This window comes from Schistocerca nitens, chromosome 3 (genome assembly GCF_023898315.1).
Source record: "Schistocerca nitens isolate TAMUIC-IGC-003100 chromosome 3, iqSchNite1.1, whole genome shotgun sequence".
Classification (NCBI taxonomy): Eukaryota; Metazoa; Arthropoda; class Insecta; order Orthoptera; family Acrididae; genus Schistocerca; species Schistocerca nitens.
In genome coordinates, this window is record NC_064616.1 from 973,970,163 (window position 1) to 973,989,992 (window position 19,830).

The following is a 19,830-nucleotide window of genomic DNA, read 5'->3' on the forward strand; positions in this document are numbered from 1 at the left end:
GTTACCTCGGAGATGGTGGGTACCATCGCTCATGCGCCGACTGCAACATTGAGTTCAAACTCACTTAAATCTTGACAACCCGCTATTGTAGCAGTAGTAACTTATCTAACAAGTGCGTCATACATTTTTTGTCTTATATAGGCGTTGCCGACCGCAGCGCCGTATTCTGCCTCTTTACAAATCTCTGTATTTGAATACATACGCATACACCAGTTTTTTTAGTGCTTTGGTGTATTTACGCGATCCTCAGGCCTTTGTTATGTGGATGAAAGTGAGAAAACTGGCTAGCTGTACTCAAGTGAACAGACGGTGAGCATTAAGCTAGCATCACATTGCAGTACCAATGATGTTTGTTTGTCTTCAAACCACTAAGAAATACAGTGTTTTGCTATTTGAGCCAGTGTAGATGGAAAACTATTTACCTTGTGGGTGCCAATTTTTTAGGAATGATGATAGGATTGTATGCTTTAGGATTTGTGTTGTTAGTGCCATGACTTGTCATTAGGCACCGGTGCTAGTATGGCACCATATGGTTGAAACACAAGCATCAGGGTTCATTACAGTTGTAGACAATAGCAAAGTGTTGCTGCTCTTCACGAGTACTGACACATTAAAGAAATATGGAGAGGTCCTCATTTCACACCGAGGTTGAAGAACGTGACCTCAGAAGTTTGAATTAACTGCAGATTTGGGAACTGCTCGACCGACAACCGATTCCACAACAATCAGAAGTTTAGTTTTACTAAATTCAACTGCCCTGCACAACATTCAAATATCTGTTCACTGCAGTGTTGTGATACGCCTGTGGACTCAAATGGAATACTGTTTTTTATGTACACAGCCACTCCCCCACCCAACAAGAAACTCCTTGAGAAACAGTCAGCTAATCTGCATCCTGGCAAAGTAAGCCTCTGAATTGTCAAATTATTTAATTGGTGCTCTGATGTACCAATAATCTCAGAGTCAACATCTATAAGCAATTCACTAACTTTAGCTTTAATACTTCTTATATTTTGATGAAATATGCTAATTCCTTCTCTACTTGGAAACATTACATCCTCGGAAGGTGAGCCCTTAGTTAGAGGGACTTCCTTTAAGCAGGTATTGGCGCTCTCACCAGCCCCGCGTTAATGCGCCTAACAGCCGCATTAAGGTGAGGCCAATCATGATGCTGAAACAGCTGCATGAAATGCACATTGGTACCATGAGTTTGAGTAGCTATCTTTACCTGGTCACCACCTACATCATATTCCCCATCCCTATCAAGACTGTTCCCTGCTCCACCCACTATCACTACCTGATCTTCCTTCGTAAAATTCCTACATAACTCCCCTATGCTGTCAGTCATTTGAGCCAACCGTGCACTGAGCTTCACAATGCTGGTGACCTGGTACTCACTCCCCAACACTTCCTGCAACTGCTGGCCCGCACAACCTAGCAGCAGAACCAACTTCTTTCTGTTAGACTTTGCAACTAACCTAGGCCTCCTAACTGCTGAGGACTGCTGCATGTTCCCTACATCTACAGCTACACGAGGCTCCTCTCCACTCAACTCTGACAGTTGGTCAAATCTATTGCATATACGCAAAGTAAAATTGTCTGAATCCCCCCCCCTCTTCCTAGCTGCCTTCTTGCCAACTACCATTTCGCATTCCCCCACCACCCTTCACCCTCCTCAACCTATCTACTTCCTCCTTTGCATGTTGTAACTGCACCTGAAGGGTGCGGATCTTACACTCCTGCTCCTCTATCAACTTATTTATACTAGAGATTCTGCATTCCCAGGAGAGGATCTCACTAAAATGGCCACTGGCTTCCGTACTGCACTCCCCCCAATGAATATACTTTGAACAAATCCCACAGCGTAACTCACTACTCGCAAACCTACGACAGAGCCCACACTTCTCACTTGTGGTAAAATTTTACAGTTACTGAGAAAAACTGTATGTCTACATTACCAAAGTTCAGTTATACCAGTAGAACTATTCATAGAACTAACAATAATGGTCTCGAAATTCTCTGCCTACTAAGAAAGCAACTACTTGTATTAACACTACTACACCACAGCTGATACCAATACCAACAAAACTTCACAAGATTATTAGCTAAAGCCAAAAAATTCAAACGGCCACTGGAACACTAAACGAAGTTAAAACACTGAATGAAAATTTTACTGAAATATTTCACTAGAAACAATAAGAAACATTAGTTGAAAACTAAAGCACGAAATTTACTAAATGACTTCAAAGCACAGAAAACTCTAAAGAAACACAGCAAGCGAATGTTTCCAAAAGTTTATTAAATCGTTATTTCATCACAAACGGCACGAAACACTACTGAAAACTATTAAATTTAACAACTGTATAACAGTGCACAAATAAGTTTGTCAGTACTTGGCTTTATAACCACTACAGCAGCAGTGCACGCCACAAACTGTAAACACACTACTGAGGCGTGAGGCTTAGACGAATGATGTAAGCACACTCACAAATAACAGACCACTTCCACACAGGAAGAAAGACTGAGATTAATGAAAATCCACTAATAAGTTAATATTAACACAAATAAACTTTAAAATAAGTAACTGAAGACAAACAGTTTATAAAATATTAACGAGCAATTTCAACAGCAGTGCAGCACAGGTGACGTCACACCAAAGAGACATGTTCCGTGACCTTGGATATTTGCTCCTACAGAACTTGACGTGTAAATAAATAAATAACAGATTTTGAAGAAGAAACTGCTGCCACAGCTGAAAACAGTGAATGCAATTCATAATCCTCAAGCAGTCAGGCAGTGCGTGAGATGTGCCACAACAGCTGAACATTCCATGGCCTACTATTCAAAAAAGTGCTGAGAACAATTGTGAAATGCTACCTGCAATGTGGTTCCAGGCTGTCCTGGAGAAGATGGTCATCATATTGAGCCATGTTTGTAACCTGGAATGTAAAGATGGTATGCAATTAACAAATATTACCCTCTCATGTGGAAATCAAAATATGTTTCTTTCAATAGTTTATTCATTTCTCTTCTGGAAATCCTTACAAATGTTTTAACACACTTTCACTGTCATACGATCGCTCGTTTATTATGCGAGCCCTCTCAGGTAGTGACAGTTTAATTATAACCACCCTACTTTTGGACGAAATATTCCAATCTAATATCCTTAAATTCTGAGTGTAAATTAACCCAATGGAAACGTCAAAATTAAGACAGGCATTGAAACTTCCTGGCAAATTAAAACTGTGTGCCAGACACAGACTCGAACTCGGGACCTTCGGCTTTCGCGGGCAAGTGCTCTACCATCTGAGCTACCCAAGCACGACTCACGACCCTCCCCACAGATTCAATTCTGCCAGTACCTCGTCTCCTACCTTCCAAACTTCACAGAAGCTCTCCTGCATACCTTGCCCGCAAAAGGCAAAGGTCCCGAGTTCGAGTCTCGGTCCGGCACACAGTTTTAATTTGCCAGGATTTTTCATATCAGCGCACACTCTGCTGCAGAGTGAGGATATGATATAACTAGTTAGTAAACAATTCTGAAATTATTATGAAGCTGCAGCTCATGTGTGTGTAGATTCCTGGACAGTGGTGAGGCACCAACATGTTACCTGCCATAGGGTCTGACGACCAGGACTTATGGTCTGGGGTGCCATTTCATTTCATAGCAAGATCCCTTTTGCTGTCATCTGTGGCACCCTTACACCACAGTGGTATGTCAACAACACTCAATGACCTGTTCTGTTGCCCTTCGTGGCCATCCTGGGCTTAAATTTCAGCAAGATAATGCCTGCCTGCTCACTACGAGAGTTTTTACTGCGTCTTCATGCTTGCCAAACCCTACCTCGGCCAGTACGACCACCGGATTTCTCCCCAATTGAGAACGTTTGGAACATTGTGGGCAGGGCCCTCCAACCAGCTTGGGATTTTGACGATCTAATGTGTGAATTTGACACAATATCCCTCAGGGGGATATTCAACAACTCTATCAATGCCAAGCTGAATAACTGCTTGCATAAGGCCAGAGGTGGACCAATGCATTATGGACTTGCTCAGTTTGTGAAGCTCTTTCTCTCAAATAAATCATCAAATTTGTTTCTAAAACTGTAATCATTTGTTTGTCTGTACATGTATGTCACATGTAACAGTTACCATCCTATTCAGATAATTCCTTTGTGGTGCGACTTTCTTTTTTCATCCGAGAGTACATTTCAATCATGCAGGAAGCTATGGTGTAAATAATCCAATGAAATCCGTCAATGAGTATATATTTTAAGAAATCTTCACAGGTAGCATTCCCGATGCTTATAAATAATGGTGTCCACGCAAGAATTAAATGGACTGACAATAAAGAGTTTTTCCTGTATGACCAGCTGACCTTCCTCTGCATCTGAATAATTACACACACACTGCTCGACATTAAAAACAGGCGATAAGTAACAAATGTCAAGTCAGCATTAAGTGTACTACATGCTTGTGTATGTAAACAATTAGCATTTCAGTTCAACAGCACAAAGTAGGTAGGAATAACCCTATGTTCTGTATGAGAAGAAATATTATGCAGTGGATTAATCATTTATAAATTGCATTTGGATGTGGCTCTGTATGAGAACATCATGGTATGACTCACGTAAGAAATAGAAACATCTACCAGTATGTCAGAACTCAACAGCAGTAGGATCATGGCCCATCGAAACTGTAGTTTATTGTTTCACAATGTTGCTGCTTACGTCAGTCGTGATCCCACGACTGTCTCACAAATACGGAATAGACAGATTCGAGAGGGCAACACTCAATGTTATGCAGGATCAATGGCCCATGCACTAGTGCCCAAGAGGACAGAAGTATCATTTGCTCAATCCTGCATCTACATCACATAGCTCAAGTCAGGAAATAAAACTGCTCAAAGCACGACAAGTATCAGATCCAGTGTGGCAATGTCTGAAGCATTAGACTGTCAGAATAGGGAACAGAGTCTCGGCTTTCCTCAGCGTGGCAGCAGAGAGAGGTGCGCCGACAGTGGTACTTGCGATGATAACACTGGACGTGGGAGTGGCAAGTCGTGTTTACAACAACTCAATTATCGGAACAGCATTATGATGGATGTATTTTTGTACGGCAGCCCTGAGGAGAATGAAAGTTGCCACATTTCGTTTGTCGGCGTCCACTACCTGGTGTGATGGTACAAGATGTCACTGTGTACACAACACAAGCATCTATGGCTCACAAAGCCAGTAATTTAATATCAGTTGTTGCATTTATGACCAGTTAAGGCTAGTGGCTGTGCTCTGTCTTCGACATTGTCTTTCAACGAGACAGTGTAAGTTTGCAAGTTGCCTGTACGATCCTGATGTATCTCCATACATATGATGTTTTGACTGTTGCCCTGACCAGCACATCTACAGATTTCTCAACCATAACATCTGGTCACAGATACCTAAGTGAATGGCACATAGCCACTCGTCGGCCACTATGATCAATGAACTCTGGCACAGAGCTAAAGCAGCATGGAATGTCACATCTGTATCTGACATCCAAACTCAGTTCGACTCTATGCTCAGCTGAGTTAGACTCAATGTTGCTGCCAGAGGTAGCAGCTGTGTGTACTAAGTTTTGCACCCTTTAGACCCACGAATCACATACAAATTTAATCACGCATTTTTCCTAGTATACTGTACATACACAATTAGTAAAATTTCATTATTTTTTGTCCTTTATTTTGCAGTTTTAATGGCCAGCAGTGTGTAATTCTTTGTGTAATCATTGGATTTGCTTAGCAGATCAATGATGACTCACTTCTAAATCAATGACAACTCACTTCTACTTTCTACATGAAGAGGAGGAAATAATAATTACAAACACAATTGAAAACTCATTTATTGGTTTCTATTCACTTATAAGGCATAACAACATACATCATGCTTATATAGCGCATATCTGAATGTAAAATCTCTATTGTGAACTCTGTTATGAATCTATTAAAATGGAAAAATCTCATCTGCAGTCGATTTGAAGGTACATACCGACAGCTTTAAATATAAACACATAATAAAATATTCCCTTGAAACAACTTTATACTTTAAAATACTCTGAGGAGTCATATCACAAAGATTCTCTTATTTAAGTACTGCAACATTTCTTGCTTCTCTTAAGACTATATAAGGTATATGTTTGTTCAAAATCACTGACTACAGTATATCAGAAAATATTATTGTATAGAGATAAGCAAGAAATAGAGAACTATCAAAGGACGGTAATAACCTCTTTATGGTTAATTCAGGAATGTTTATCATTGAACCATTAACACCATATAACAACACAGATTACTACAGTAAAAACAGGGTTTAGAAAGCAAAATGGAGAATCGGCACAATACAAAGATTTAGAATTCAGTTGCTTTACTCTTAAAAGAAGACTGTGCAAAACATATCCTATTATTTTAATGTGGATAGGTCTTTTAACATATCCCAACAGACAGTACACACAATAACAAAAATGTTTAGATTTTGCACAAAGTATACACAACAAAATAAACAACATCACAATTTAATTGGCACTTTGCCTACAAGTTACTGTAAACTCTAGGACAAGTGTGGTATAACTAAGTATTCATGACAAGCTACAAGAAAATAAAAATTGACATAAAAACACAAGAAATACTAAAAATCAAAGCTAATAGCACCTACAGTTCCTTCACCTCCTATTCTGTCCATTCTAATCTCATTCGATATCTGCAAAAATGTGTTTCTGTATAATAAAAAATTATAAATGATTTATCTGTCAAAGTAAAAAATAACTGCAGTCAATTCAGTCTTTCACATTGTTTGAAGGTAAGTTTTATAGCTGCTATAATATGGACGGTCACATTATTAAGGACTAAATTTTCACTTACTGGTACCACACATAAAGGACTAGTACAAGGCACATTATCAGTGGAAATTGGAAAAATATAAATAATTATGGAATGAATATGAACTATAATAAACTACTCTACAGAGACAAAACTCCTTCAAAACCCTGTTAGACTGGGCTGCCAAGGGGTCACATTAAGTACATGAGATTTATAAAGGAAACATAACATTTAAATTACTATTCTCTTTGCTATAGCAACCTAATGTGTCTTATTTCAGAAAATATCTTTGTTCCAAAAATAATTTATCACAGTTACATATGTTTCTAATACATATCCAATGGAAAACAATATATATTAAAATTTGAAGTGACATGCATCCACTGCCACATGAACAAACGTATGCACTGTTTTCAAAACATAAATAGCAAGAAATGGAAATACAAAACAAAATCTCCTTCAGTAATACTTCATGAGGACATACACATGGTATAGTTCCAAAATATTAAATGTAGAATGTGATGTTGAAAACATTATACTACAATTTAGAGTTCTGTGGTAATCACAGTTTTCCTCTGAATAATGGTTTCTGATTTGTTTTTAACACTAGATGGAAAGACAGACTCCGATGATACAAGCCAGGGTGATAGCTGATTGAGTGTTGGAGATATGCTAGTAGCTGGAGAATTACTGCTAGCAGTTGAACATTCCTGCAATTAAAGTAAATACATTACCATCTGAACTAATCAGTATGCATATTACACAAAACAGATTAAAACTGTATTTTCCAATGTAAATATATGAGAGACACAAACAATTAATTTTATCTGATGTTGCAAAAAACTGATTACAATTTATTAACATGAACATATTCATATACACTAAATCAGCTTAGTTAAATCATCTGCAAAACCTGTACTCCAGAATTTTTTTTAGCATCTCATATGTACTATGCACTTTCCTACACCCAGTATCAATTACACACTTAAGATTTCACATACGCTCTTTGCAGTTGGATAACAAGATACAAGCTTTCCAAGAACAGACCACTGATCTAGACTGAAATACCATACATATGTTGCATATCTTTGACATAAAGTTTCTATGTTTCATGGCATGCAATATCTCATTCATTAACTGTGTACATATATATTTATACTCCAGTAGCCACCTAACAGTGTGCATCTTATTGGCTCTAATCTCTGATATTACTGTATAGGTCGTTTCATCAGACATACGGGGGAGGAGGAAAGAATAGAAAGCTGAAAGGCAGAGGGAATCTATATAGAGAGGGTATACGTAAGATATGAACTTGAAGCCATTACTATAGGAAGGGAAGAGGCAGTAGATGAAGATGAGATGGGATATATTATACTGCAAGAAGAATTTGACAGAGCACTTTCACTAACTCAAACAAGACCCATGTAGTAGACAGCATTCCCTCAGAACTACACATATCCATGAGAGAGCCAGCCATGACAAAAATATTCCACCTGATGTGCACGATGTCAAAGAAGAACTACACATATCCATGAGAGAGCCGGCCATGACAAAAATATTCCACCTGATGTGCACGATGTCAAAGAAGAATGTAATAATTCCAATTCACAAGAAAGCAGGTGCTGAAAGGTGTGAACATTACCTAACTATCAATGTAAAATGTCATGGTTGCACAATACTGACACAAATTATTTACAGAAGAATGGAAAAACTGGTAGAAGTCGACCTCTGGGTAGATTAGTTTGGATTCCGGAGGAATGTAGGAACACACAAGGCAATACTGACCAGAAAGACTTATCTTGCAGTGGTTGATAGGGTAATGAAACAGAGTCGTAGCCTGTCTCCGGTGTTATTCAATCTGTACATTGAGCAAGCAGTAAAGGAAATGAAAGCAAAATTTAGAGAAGGAATTAAAGCTCAGGGAGAAGAAATAAAAATTTTGAGGTTTTTTTGATGACATTATAATTCTGTCAGAGACAACAAAGGACTTGGAAAATCAGTTGAATGGAATGGACAGTGTTTTCAAAGAAGAATATAAGATAATATTCACAGAAGCAAAACAAGGGCAATGGAATGTAGTTGAAAGAAATCAGGCAATGCTGAGGGCATTCGATTAAAAAAAATGTGACACTAAAAATTTGGGCAGTAAAATGACTGACAATGGCCAAAGCAGAGACGATATAAAATGTACACTGGCAATGGAAAGAAAGGTGATTCTAAAGAAGAGGAACTTGTTAACATTGAATACAAATTTAAGCATTAGGAAGTCTTTTTCTGAAGGCATGTCTGGAGTGTAGCCTTGTACGGAAGTGAAATGTGGACAATAAAAAGTTCAGACAAGAAGAGAATAGAAGAAGCAATTGAAATGAAAGGCTGAAGACTGGGGGCATGGATCATGTAACTAAGGAGGAAGTACTGAATATAAATGGAGAGAAAATAAACCTGTGGCATAACTTGGCTACAGGTAGGGATCAGTTGACAGGACACTTTCTGAGACCTCAAGGACTCATTAATTTAGTACTGGAGAGAAGTGTGGGGGTTAAAAATTGTAGAAGGCGACCAGGGCCAGTGTAAGGTCCAAGTGACAGAAGCCACTGCTTGGGGTGCCAAGCTGAGAGGGACACTGCCGCTGTTAAGATTTTTATACAGGACACTTGCTTGGGTACCACGCTGAGATGGGTGGCAGGGGTGCCCAAGTACAAGACTTGTATACAATGCATATAACAGTTAGTAGGGGTGAAAGTGTATGAGGGAAATGAGGAGGGGGTGCCAAATGATCTGGAAAAATGTTCTTGAACCAACCCTGAGGGAGACCAAGAGACAAATACAATAAGCAGGTCCAAACTGATGTAATTTAGAGATGAAGAGGCTTGCATAGGATAGAGTAGTGTGGAGAGCTGCATCAAACCAGTCTTTGGACTGAAGACCACGACAACATGGGAGAGGAAACAATACGTTGTTCAGTTTTTATTTTATTTATTTATTTATTTTTAAATGAAACCTCAAAATATGCTTTTCCTTTACGTACAGTGCCTTTCTTATAGCATCTGCCAATGCAACCAGACAAGCATCTTTATGATGCTCACACAATAATTAAACAAAATATAATTGAACATGAAATTCTTCTTTAAATCTCGTCTATTCCTATGTCTTTCCTACAATTAATTTTATGTGGTTGTTCCCCTTGAAACTGATTTAGATGCAAGGTCATAGGTATTTTACAGTTGTGGCTATTCCCAGTAACTGGATGCTGTTTTATCAAACAATAATAGCTGTTTTTTGAACATACTCCACTAATGAGTACAGAAATGTCTTCTTAGTAACTGGTACTTCCATCTATTTACAAGCAACACATAAATATTTGTTTGTACTGAGGGTCAACAGCCAGTCCGTGCACTAAGTGTCAATAATCAACCGGTCATGCATCTTATGACAATTTTATAGTGTTGCAGCTTCTACATTTGACTCTTGTAGTGAACTACTGAAGGTCACAAATCAAAGTACTTTCATGCATCTGCTAGCCTTTAAATACTGAAAAAGGTTTCTCACACTACAACTTTGATGACAATTATATTAACACACATTTTGAGTAGGGAGAACATGGACCCATTGTTACAGTTTATGTACACATTATATTAGTTCTCAATACAAATTAATACTTCTTTTCAGCAAAGGATTTATAAACAAGAGTGTATGTACACACGACACTAAAAAAGGCACAGACATGGGTTTGATTAAGAATTAATTAACATTGAGTCTTAAATCTGCAAGGTTACTATTGTTATTATTTACCTTTTTAAAGCAATGAACATTGCTGTTCTCATGGAAAAGCCTGATTCAATTACCAGTATTGTTATGGATTGTTTTTTTCCAGGAATGGAGTGAGGATCACTCGGCAATATGAGGACAACTGAGATGCTATTTGAGGGGAACACAGTTACTAGAGATTATGAAAGTTGATATTAATGACCAGTGAAATTATGCATTGATCATATATATCTCCATACTGCTGTCCAGTGACTTATGTAGGGTGGTGGTGGTGGTGGTTAGTGTTTAACGTCCCATCGACAACGAGGTCATTAGAGACGGAGCACAAGCTCGGGTTAGGGAAGGATTGGGAAGGAAATCGGCCGTGCCCTTCCAAAGGAACCATCCCGGCATTAGCCTGAAACGATTTAGGGAAATCGCGGAAAACCTAAATCAGGATGGCTGGAGACGGGATTGAACCGTCGTCCTCCCGAATGCGAGTCCAGTGTGCTAACCACTGCGCTTATGTAGGGGATCAAGTGATGTTCAGTCAGAATGACACAATACCCTTGACCCAACTGTGGAGTTAGTTGTTATGATAGACTCTTATTAGGTTGTTTGTGTTGGTGTTTTGTACGAACATTCACCAATGGTAAATGTTTCTGCTGTGATACTAAACAGTCTTACTTGTACGACTGGATTAATTACAATTATGACTATTCCATCAATATTTTTCCAGAAAAATCAACTTCTGTAGCTTTAAATAACATTCTAATTACATGGCAGCAGTATACAAGGCATAAGTGAAAGAAGAAATGCTAAAAACATTGAACAGCCAAGATTACATAAACATTTCATTATTTAAAACAAGCGGTTTCGACAGACTCTGCTGTCATCTTCGGATCTTACAAAATCTTTCTGTTATGAAACACGTTCATTTTACGTTGGATATATTCTCATGTGGATACGAATCAATACATTATAAAATGTCTGTGCACCCCCCCCCCCCCCCCCCCACACACACACATTTCATAACGGTAAGTTTTTGCGAGACCTGAAGACGGCAGCAACTTCTGTCGAAACCGATAAACATTTGTGCGATCTTGGCTGTTGAATGTTTTTAGGAAGTAAAACAGATCTCTCCTTCTGTTTTCTAAAAATGAGAAAATTTAGTGAAAGGAGACAGAGATCTGTAGGTTCCTACATCTAGGACAAATGGGATTACAAATGAAATTGTTAAGAGAATATGCAGGTAAGTCATTAGAGTCAAGATGAGATACCAATAAATTGCTAGCAACAGGTGAAATTTAGAAATCCAAGAAATTAACAGTGGCAGAAAGCACTTAAGTTTGCGTCTACATCTGGCGTGGCATTGAACATGGCTGGTTGACAATTTTCTATCTTTATTTGCAGCAGAATAATTGTGTATACCCTTTCCCTTACACATGTTACTGTTAACAGAAGACAGAAAATGCTATCTTGTCGAGAACAGACATTATGAGAAATGTTGCTGTAGTGTTGATGTGATAGAGTTAGAAAGATTGTAACTTAAATACAGCCACGAGCCACAAACAATTTATTCAAATTTAACTATTACAGCTTGAGGATATTTACAATTCGACTGCCAAATGGCCTTACAAGCTTCCACGCTGGGGCTTCACTTAGTGCTCATTAACCCAGCAATACCAACCAAGGAAGGGAGGGGGTCATAGGACACTTTACATCAGCCTTTTGTACTCACTGTAATGTAGTCATGTACTTTATATTTTACAATTTTGAGAAAATATGTTGTTGTTAATGAAGTCTTCTACCAGAGTCTATAATTGTTTTGAATTCTTAACTTAAACTTAATCCAAAAATTTTAGCCTAACAGAGGTGGTCATAAGTCCCCCTCCCTTTAGTAGTAGGTGTAACTTTTCACGACAAATGTCTTATACAATAAATAATAGTGCTGCGGTAATATGAGAAACCCAGACATAAAATTTCTCTGTGTGCATAGCAACAATAGTTTCAGAATGGGCATGGTTCATTTCTCTTTGGTTTATGACAGACAGATGAGACAACTGACAAAATGGTAAGGAAATATTCAAATAAGAGAGCTACAAGCAGGTGAGCAGGTGGCTATTTTCCACTGTTTACAGTCTTGTGGCACAGTGGTTAGCCCAGTGGATTCAAATTTAGGAGAACTGGTTCAAATCCCCGACACACAATCCTGATTTTGGTTTTCCATGATTTCCCTAAATTGCTGAAGCCAAATGACAGGATGGCTCCTTTTACTAGGGCATGGGCAATTTCTTTATCAAATTCAAGGTTTGCTCCATATCTAATGGCATCATCGATTGGATGTTAAACTCTATCTACCTTTTCTTCTTGTGGATATAGCAGCCATAAACAATTACACATTATTTCTACTCAACTTCCCAGGCTGGAATAAGAAAATGAAATGAAATGATTCTATGGCACTGATGGCCAGAATATTGCAGGACTGCATAAGTCTGTGGTTTCAGCAATAGTGTGTATTCTCCGACAGAAAATCAATAAGAACTTCAGTGCAAAGGATGCTCATGAAGGTATATGTCATATGTGTACTATTAAAAGCCAGTCAAAAGCAGATTAGCAAGGCAAAGTGAACAAATCAACAATACTCTGCATCAATAAAGAGATATACACATGTGATAAACACAGTAAGAAAACTGTTCCATGTTCCATGTGTGAAGTAGGTTCTGAAGAAAAGGCTTTGAAAGACAAATGAGAAGCATTTGTGTAATATCTGTCAACATGGAAACATGAAGATAAAATAGAATATCATAGGAAAAGTGATATAACACAGAGATAGAGTTGGGAAGAATTTGTGTCCCATTTAGAACACGATATATGCAGATCCCAAACACAGGTGTTCGAAACTATTAAAAAGCTAAACAGTTAGCAAAACTGCCATAAGATGAAGGATGTGTATCCAATGGCACGAACTACGAAGATGGGTGTTATTCTTGTGAAACATCCCTTGGTCCTGTAACCGTCCTGGCCTTGACCTCTGGTAACTCACTGTCCTCACATTCTTTACCCAACATTTTCCGTTTCTCCATCCTACCAACCTCTCCCGATTCACGTCTCCATGTCACCTTCACTGCATGCCACTCCTCCCTACCACACTCCTGGGCGGCAAACCAGCTGCCTCCCTCCAAGCCACTAGTCACCCACCCCCAACCCCTCTTCCTGCCTCCCGCCTCTCTCCCCCTCTACCCACCTCACCCAACCAAGTCCACCAGGTGAAATGCAGCACTGGCATGTGTATCCAGCTGACACCATGCAGAGGTGTGTGTGTGTGTGTGTGTGTGTGTGTGTGTGTGTGTGTGTGTGTGTGTGTGTGTGTGTGTGTGTGTGTGTGTGTGTGTGTGTGTAGGTAACGGGTGAGTTGGAGCGTCCTGAAAATATTCAAGTTTGGAGTTGGCATGGCTGGCACGGGCTACTCAGCAAGCTGGGGCTTGTCAGCAACCACGACCACGTGGTGCTGAACAGTAGCCCGGAGCAAGTGGGGCAGCCCCAGCATCTGGTCCTGGCTGACCGTGTGGTTGGGAATGCCATGTTGACACTGTGTTGAGGAAGGTGCTTTGTGTCGATGAAGGAGATTTGTATGCCTGAAGTGCCAAAGATGGTGGACTTTGTGAAACCATAATGGCAGACATTTCACAGTTCACGTAGAAATTATTAGTGGCCAGAGGAATCATGATACCTCAAAAAGAAACATGTACATTACCATTATTTGCACGACGATTCTGATGGTGTAATCAGATTTTCAATATCTTTATTAGTTTAAAGTTTAGTATCTGACTGTAAATTATACAAGTAACACCCAGCAACAATTTTCCAAAATCTAAACGGTACATCCCATTTTGTCAATTGACGTGTCTTTAGAAAGCTATTAGTGTGAACCTACATTGGTATGAATTACAGGCATATAACTTGAATAGTACACGAGTTATTGGAGGTCAAAGTGGCCGATTACTATTGATCGCATCAGGCCATAAATATACTTATAAATATATATTTATTCGTCTATGTCTTTGTTTATATCCGATATATACTATTCATGAAGAAATTGGTCAAATATTTACTGTGTTTTGGAAAGCACAGAGAGATTAGGCTACTGGCCTACTTTTGCTTCTAGTCCTTTGATATATCCAGAATGAGATTTTCACTCTGCAGTGGAGTGTGCGCTGATATGAAACTTCGTGGCAGATTAAAACTGTGTGCCAGACCGAGACTCGAACTCGGTAGAGCACTTGCCCGCGAAAGGCAAAGGTCCCGAGTTCAAGTCTCGGTCCGGCACACAGTTTTAATCTGCCTTTGATATATGTTTATTTAATTTGTTTATGTATTTAGCAATGTGTGGGAGAGCGTGTTTATGGTCCTGCTGTAGGAATATTTATTTAATTTCAAGTTAGTTAAATGTAAATCCAGTATTTTGTATGTGTTTCAATATGTTTGTAAGTGTGCATTGGCTTGGAGACATGGCGCGAGTGCTCTAGCCAAGCACAGCGCTCGTTTCTACAGTAGGCGACTGAAGTCAATGGAGAGACTGTATGGAAGCGGGGAGGAACATAGGGTCACACAGGACACGAGGGAATGCTGGACAGGAAGGTGCGACGGATGGTCGCAGAAAATACTTGGAGTGTGTGGATGTGTTTACGACTGGTCGCGGGAGATAGAAATATTTCGTAGTGCCGACTTGTTCACTTGTGCGATTTCTGTGGCTTCTGCAGTGAAGACGTAGTATGCATTTAGACTGAATATCTCGCGAGCTATGTTGTTGTTCATAACTAATTACGTGAAGTAGGAATCTATTGTTTCCCTGTTATTCAACTTATATTTTATTTAATTGCTGGGCCATTGACACCAATAAGTGTTTTGCAGAAACAAACAGCATTCTTAAAAGTACTTCTGTTATCGTACTAATAATTTAAAGTTGTTAAGATAGGACATGCAGATTTTATTTAATTGCAATCTTTCATTTATAAATTTCTATGTTCCATTCCAAATTTGCAATTGCCGAGTGATAGGAACCTTCGACCATTTGATTCATGCGTGTATTCATATTGTATACTGTGGACTGAACAGTATTTGGCATATAATATGGCTACTACGTATCCTACCCCCCTAGACAACGAAACCAGCCAAAACTTTTAATATTTCAACTCTGAGTCAGAGGGTACTTAGTTGAGAGCCACATTTTTTATTTGAAAGCCCAGAATTGGGGGCTCGGCTGGAATTTGTGTCCTGCAAAGTGGTAATTCCTTTGCTCTCTGTTATTCAGCATACTATGCAAAGTGATCCTCTCACAAAACACAGTGTGAGGTCGGTTTTTTTCCCCGTAAGTAGGTATTTGGAAATAGCGACATTATGCAGTAATTTTCACAACACATGCTATCGATAGAGGCCCTAATCTGTCACGTTAAAGGCAATTTGCGTGGGGGCTCAGAGTCTAAATAAGTTGAGTGCAGGGAACGGCAGTGGTTAGCGTGTTTAACGGACAGCGGTATCGGAGACGGCTGGAACGTGTGGTAACCAGCAGCAGCAACAGTTACATCAGGCGACTTCCAGTGGCGGACGCAGATCAATAGCAGTACGATGGCAGCGTCTTCGAGTACTCCAGGGCAGTCTTCAATGTCGACTTCCACTACAACTGGCGGCATCACCATGGAAGAGGGAACCATCTCAGATTAGATAAGTGCCTGCGCAAATAGTGAGATATTGTTTAAATCTGAAGTTCAAGCTCCACTTATAGATCTCATGAATATAAAACAGTCACCTAGTATGCGTAATTCTGAAAATGGAAGTGAGCCGGTTAGCCCGAAATCGGAGTGCGAAAGTGTAGCTAGCAGGAATTCAGGCAAGGGGAATGAATGTGAGGGAGATATGATGTCTCAGCTAATGCAAATGATCCAGGGATTGGGAAATAATATGAATACAATGGCAAATAATATCAGTACAATTCAAACAGATATAGGAACATTGCGAACAGTTACGGATACAATTCGGACTGATGTGGGTACAATGTGAACTGAAATAGGTTCCACTATGAACAATGAAGTTGAAAAATTACGAGTAACCTTGAAAAAGCAACTGATGGTAAATTAAAATGTGTCAGAGTGGATATGAGGAAAATTACAGATGAAGTTGTAATAGTAAAATCTAAAATCAAATCAGTGGAAAAAGATCTTGGGGAGAAAATGGATAAGATAAAGATGGAACTTTGAGGCAAGGTAAGCGACTGTATAAAAGTGCAAAATGCTCATAAAAGCGATATAAATTTAGCAGTTAGTGACAGTTGTATGCATAACAAAAGCACAGTGGAACCAAATGGGAGCGGCCCGTGAACAAACAAAACGAATGGGGAAGGACGGACGTGAACAACGACGGACGACCGAGAAAGACCTAACGAACAACATGGGGTCACAAGTGAAACCGCATGAATCCACAACATCCGCTCGTACATGGAAACAAAGCAATGTAAACAAACTGTCTGTAGGCGAGATGTCGATAAACTAATGCAAATATCAGACTGCCTGCTGAGTGAGAGGCAGGTGCTTAAATACATGATAGAGCACGTCGCTATAGACCGCTGGGACCACGTGTGCAGCCACGGCTTACGGCGCAACAGCTGGAGAGACCTCTAGTGGTAATCAAGGTCTATGCCGCCTGGCATGGATTCGAAACCTGCAGTGTTCGGTACCAGATCCTTCCCCCCTGAAACTTGTGCGTAGGGGCAGAAACGCCCCGGATGGTGCCGAGGCGGTCGGCAGATGGGAGAAGACCCAGGCTGGTCAACTGCCGGTGGCAGGGAGGAAGGGATGTCCGATGTGTCCATGATGGCCGAGCCAAAGGCCAGGGCAGTGGAGGGAGCCACCGATCCACCTGGGGGCGGGGAGGGCCGGCGGCAGGCCCGCGGGGCGGCAGCAACTGGGGGGCGTGGCGGCAACTCGAGGAGCACATCTGTACCCGAAGGAGGTAGTGGAGGAGGAGATGGTGGTGGGAGTCCTGTGGGGGCATGTGGGCGGAGCTGGTTATGACGACAGCGCTCCAACCCTTTCGACGTCTGCACCGACGTGACACGCTGCCCATGGGCCATGACGACCATGCAGGTCTACATGGTTGTACCGTGGGCGTAACGCTGAGAGGACCAGGAGTGGGGGCGGGAGGGGGACGGCATCAGCAAATGAAGCAGGGTCCGCGGCTGTCACCTGTGGAGGAGCTACACCAGACTGCGGCCATCAATTGGCGTGGTGCGATAGGTGCTCAAAAACAGGGTGAGGGCCGACGTGGTTGGAGATGTGTCGACCGCCTTCATCAACTGTTGTTTAAATGTGCAGTCAAGCCTCTCTGCCGTGCCATTTGAGGAAGGGTGGGCTATGGATATGTTTGATACCATTGTACTCACAGAAGTCGTGGAAGGAGGATGCTGTGAATTGGGAGACCAATGTGTGAGGCAGGCCCTCTAAGGCGAGAACCTGGGCCAGGGCTGTGAGTGTGGCCTCCGTAGTGGTGGACGCCATGTGGATAACATATTGGTCTTTGAGGTAGGCATAAATGATAAGTAACCACATGGACCCTGAAAACGGGCCGGCAAAACCGAGATTGATGTGATCCCAGGGCCAGCGAGGCACAGGCCAGGGTGTGAACGGCTGAGGCGTCTTGCCTGGTGACACACACACACACACACACACACACACACACACAGTGCACCCGCAGACCAGGTGGTCAATATCGCCATCAATGCCGGCGAGCCAAAACTTTCATGTAGGACATACCCCAGTGCCCCAGGTGTAACAAACTGAGCACTTGATGCTGCAACTCTGGAGGGATGACCACCCAATGGGCATTTGACTCCGTACCCAACAGAAGGACATCATCGACGACCATGGAGAGCCTGTAGTACAGGTAGCACCAGGGGCTGAAATCGGCTCGCATCCAACGAGTAATATAGGAGGGCCACCCATGGACCATGTAGTGGAAAACCTGCCGCAAGATAGGGTCGTGGCAGGTAGCCGCAGCAATGTGAGCAGCCATAAGAGGCAGACTGTCTAGCGCATTTCGGCTGGCAGAATCAATGTGAAAGCAGAGGACTTCCTGTTGGTCAAACGCAGGATCGGGGCTTGCTGGGAAATGTGACAAAGCGTCTAGCATGGTGCCTAGTGGGTTTATACCGGAAAGGTGTAAGCGCAATTTCGTAAAAATAACGCCCAGTGCTGGAGACATTGAGCCGTCCAATCTGGAAGGTGAGAGTGGGGTCCAAAAAACATAACTGAGAGTTTATGGTCCATCAGGAGGGTGAACTTTGCCCCAAAGAGATAGGTGTGAAATTTTTGGACGGCAAACACGATCACCAGGGCCTCCTTTTCAATCTGGGAGTAGTTTCTTGGGCTGGGGTCAACATCTTAGATGCATAAGCGATGGGCTGTTCGGAGCCATCGGCATTCCGACACGCGAGGACGGCCCCAATGCTGTATGGTGACGTGCCAGCCACCACAACCAAGGGCGGTCCGGAGAGAAGGGAGGAGTAAGGCTATGGGTGGACTTCAGCATCGCCTTTAAATAGAGAAAAGCCTGGTCACAGGCAGGAGTCCAATCAAAAGGCACCCCTTTGCAACCCAAGTGATTGAGGGGTTGAGCAACGGAGGCAGCCTGGGGTAAGAACTTTAAGTAATAAGTAACCTTGCCCAAAAAGACATGGAGTTCAGATAAGTCCTTGGGACGAGAAAGGGCCTCAATGACCTCGACATTATGACCTGAAGGGCGAATGCCTCTTTGCTAAGCCAGTGGCCTAAGTACTCCACTTCCGGATGAAAAAACAACACTTGTCCAGCCGACAGCATAAACCTGCAGATTACAGAGCATGAAATAAGGCACTGAGGTTTTGCCAATGTTCCTGGCGGGAATGCCCGGTGACCACAGAGCGTGAGGAAAAGTTTCTGTGCTGATGGGTCATTCTGTGGGACTACCGATTGCAGAGCATGGACGGTATCTTGAGGCCCAGGACTGGAGCGAGTCGAGCAATTACGACAAACCGATCGGATGTGGCTCTCCCTGTTACACAGCGTGCACGTTTTCCAGCGGTGGTGACAACCAGCTCGAGAATGCGCGCTAAAGCACTGTGGGCACGATGGAAGTGGGCCGCAGGACCAGCGACTAGGAGCGACCGGAGGTGCTGATGCCATAGAGATGTCAGACAGAGA

The 19,830-nt window shown here is 41.5% G+C and overlaps 1 protein-coding gene across 2 annotated transcripts in view; it reads right to left on the reverse strand.

Annotated features, from left to right (window-relative positions):
- Nucleotides 1–5,861: 5,861 nt before the first annotated feature.
- The window catches only part of LOC126249035 (band 4.1-like protein 5), a 165,660-nt gene continuing 151,691 nt past the window's right edge, over nucleotides 5,862–19,830 (reverse strand). For both annotated transcript variants that reach the window (XM_049950653.1, XM_049950651.1), the window contains one exon: nucleotides 5,862–7,560. In XM_049950653.1, coding sequence (XP_049806610.1) covers nucleotides 7,396–7,560 — 165 coding nt within the window. In that variant the 3' untranslated portion in view covers nucleotides 5,862–7,395. The remainder of the gene's footprint in view (nucleotides 7,561–19,830) is intronic.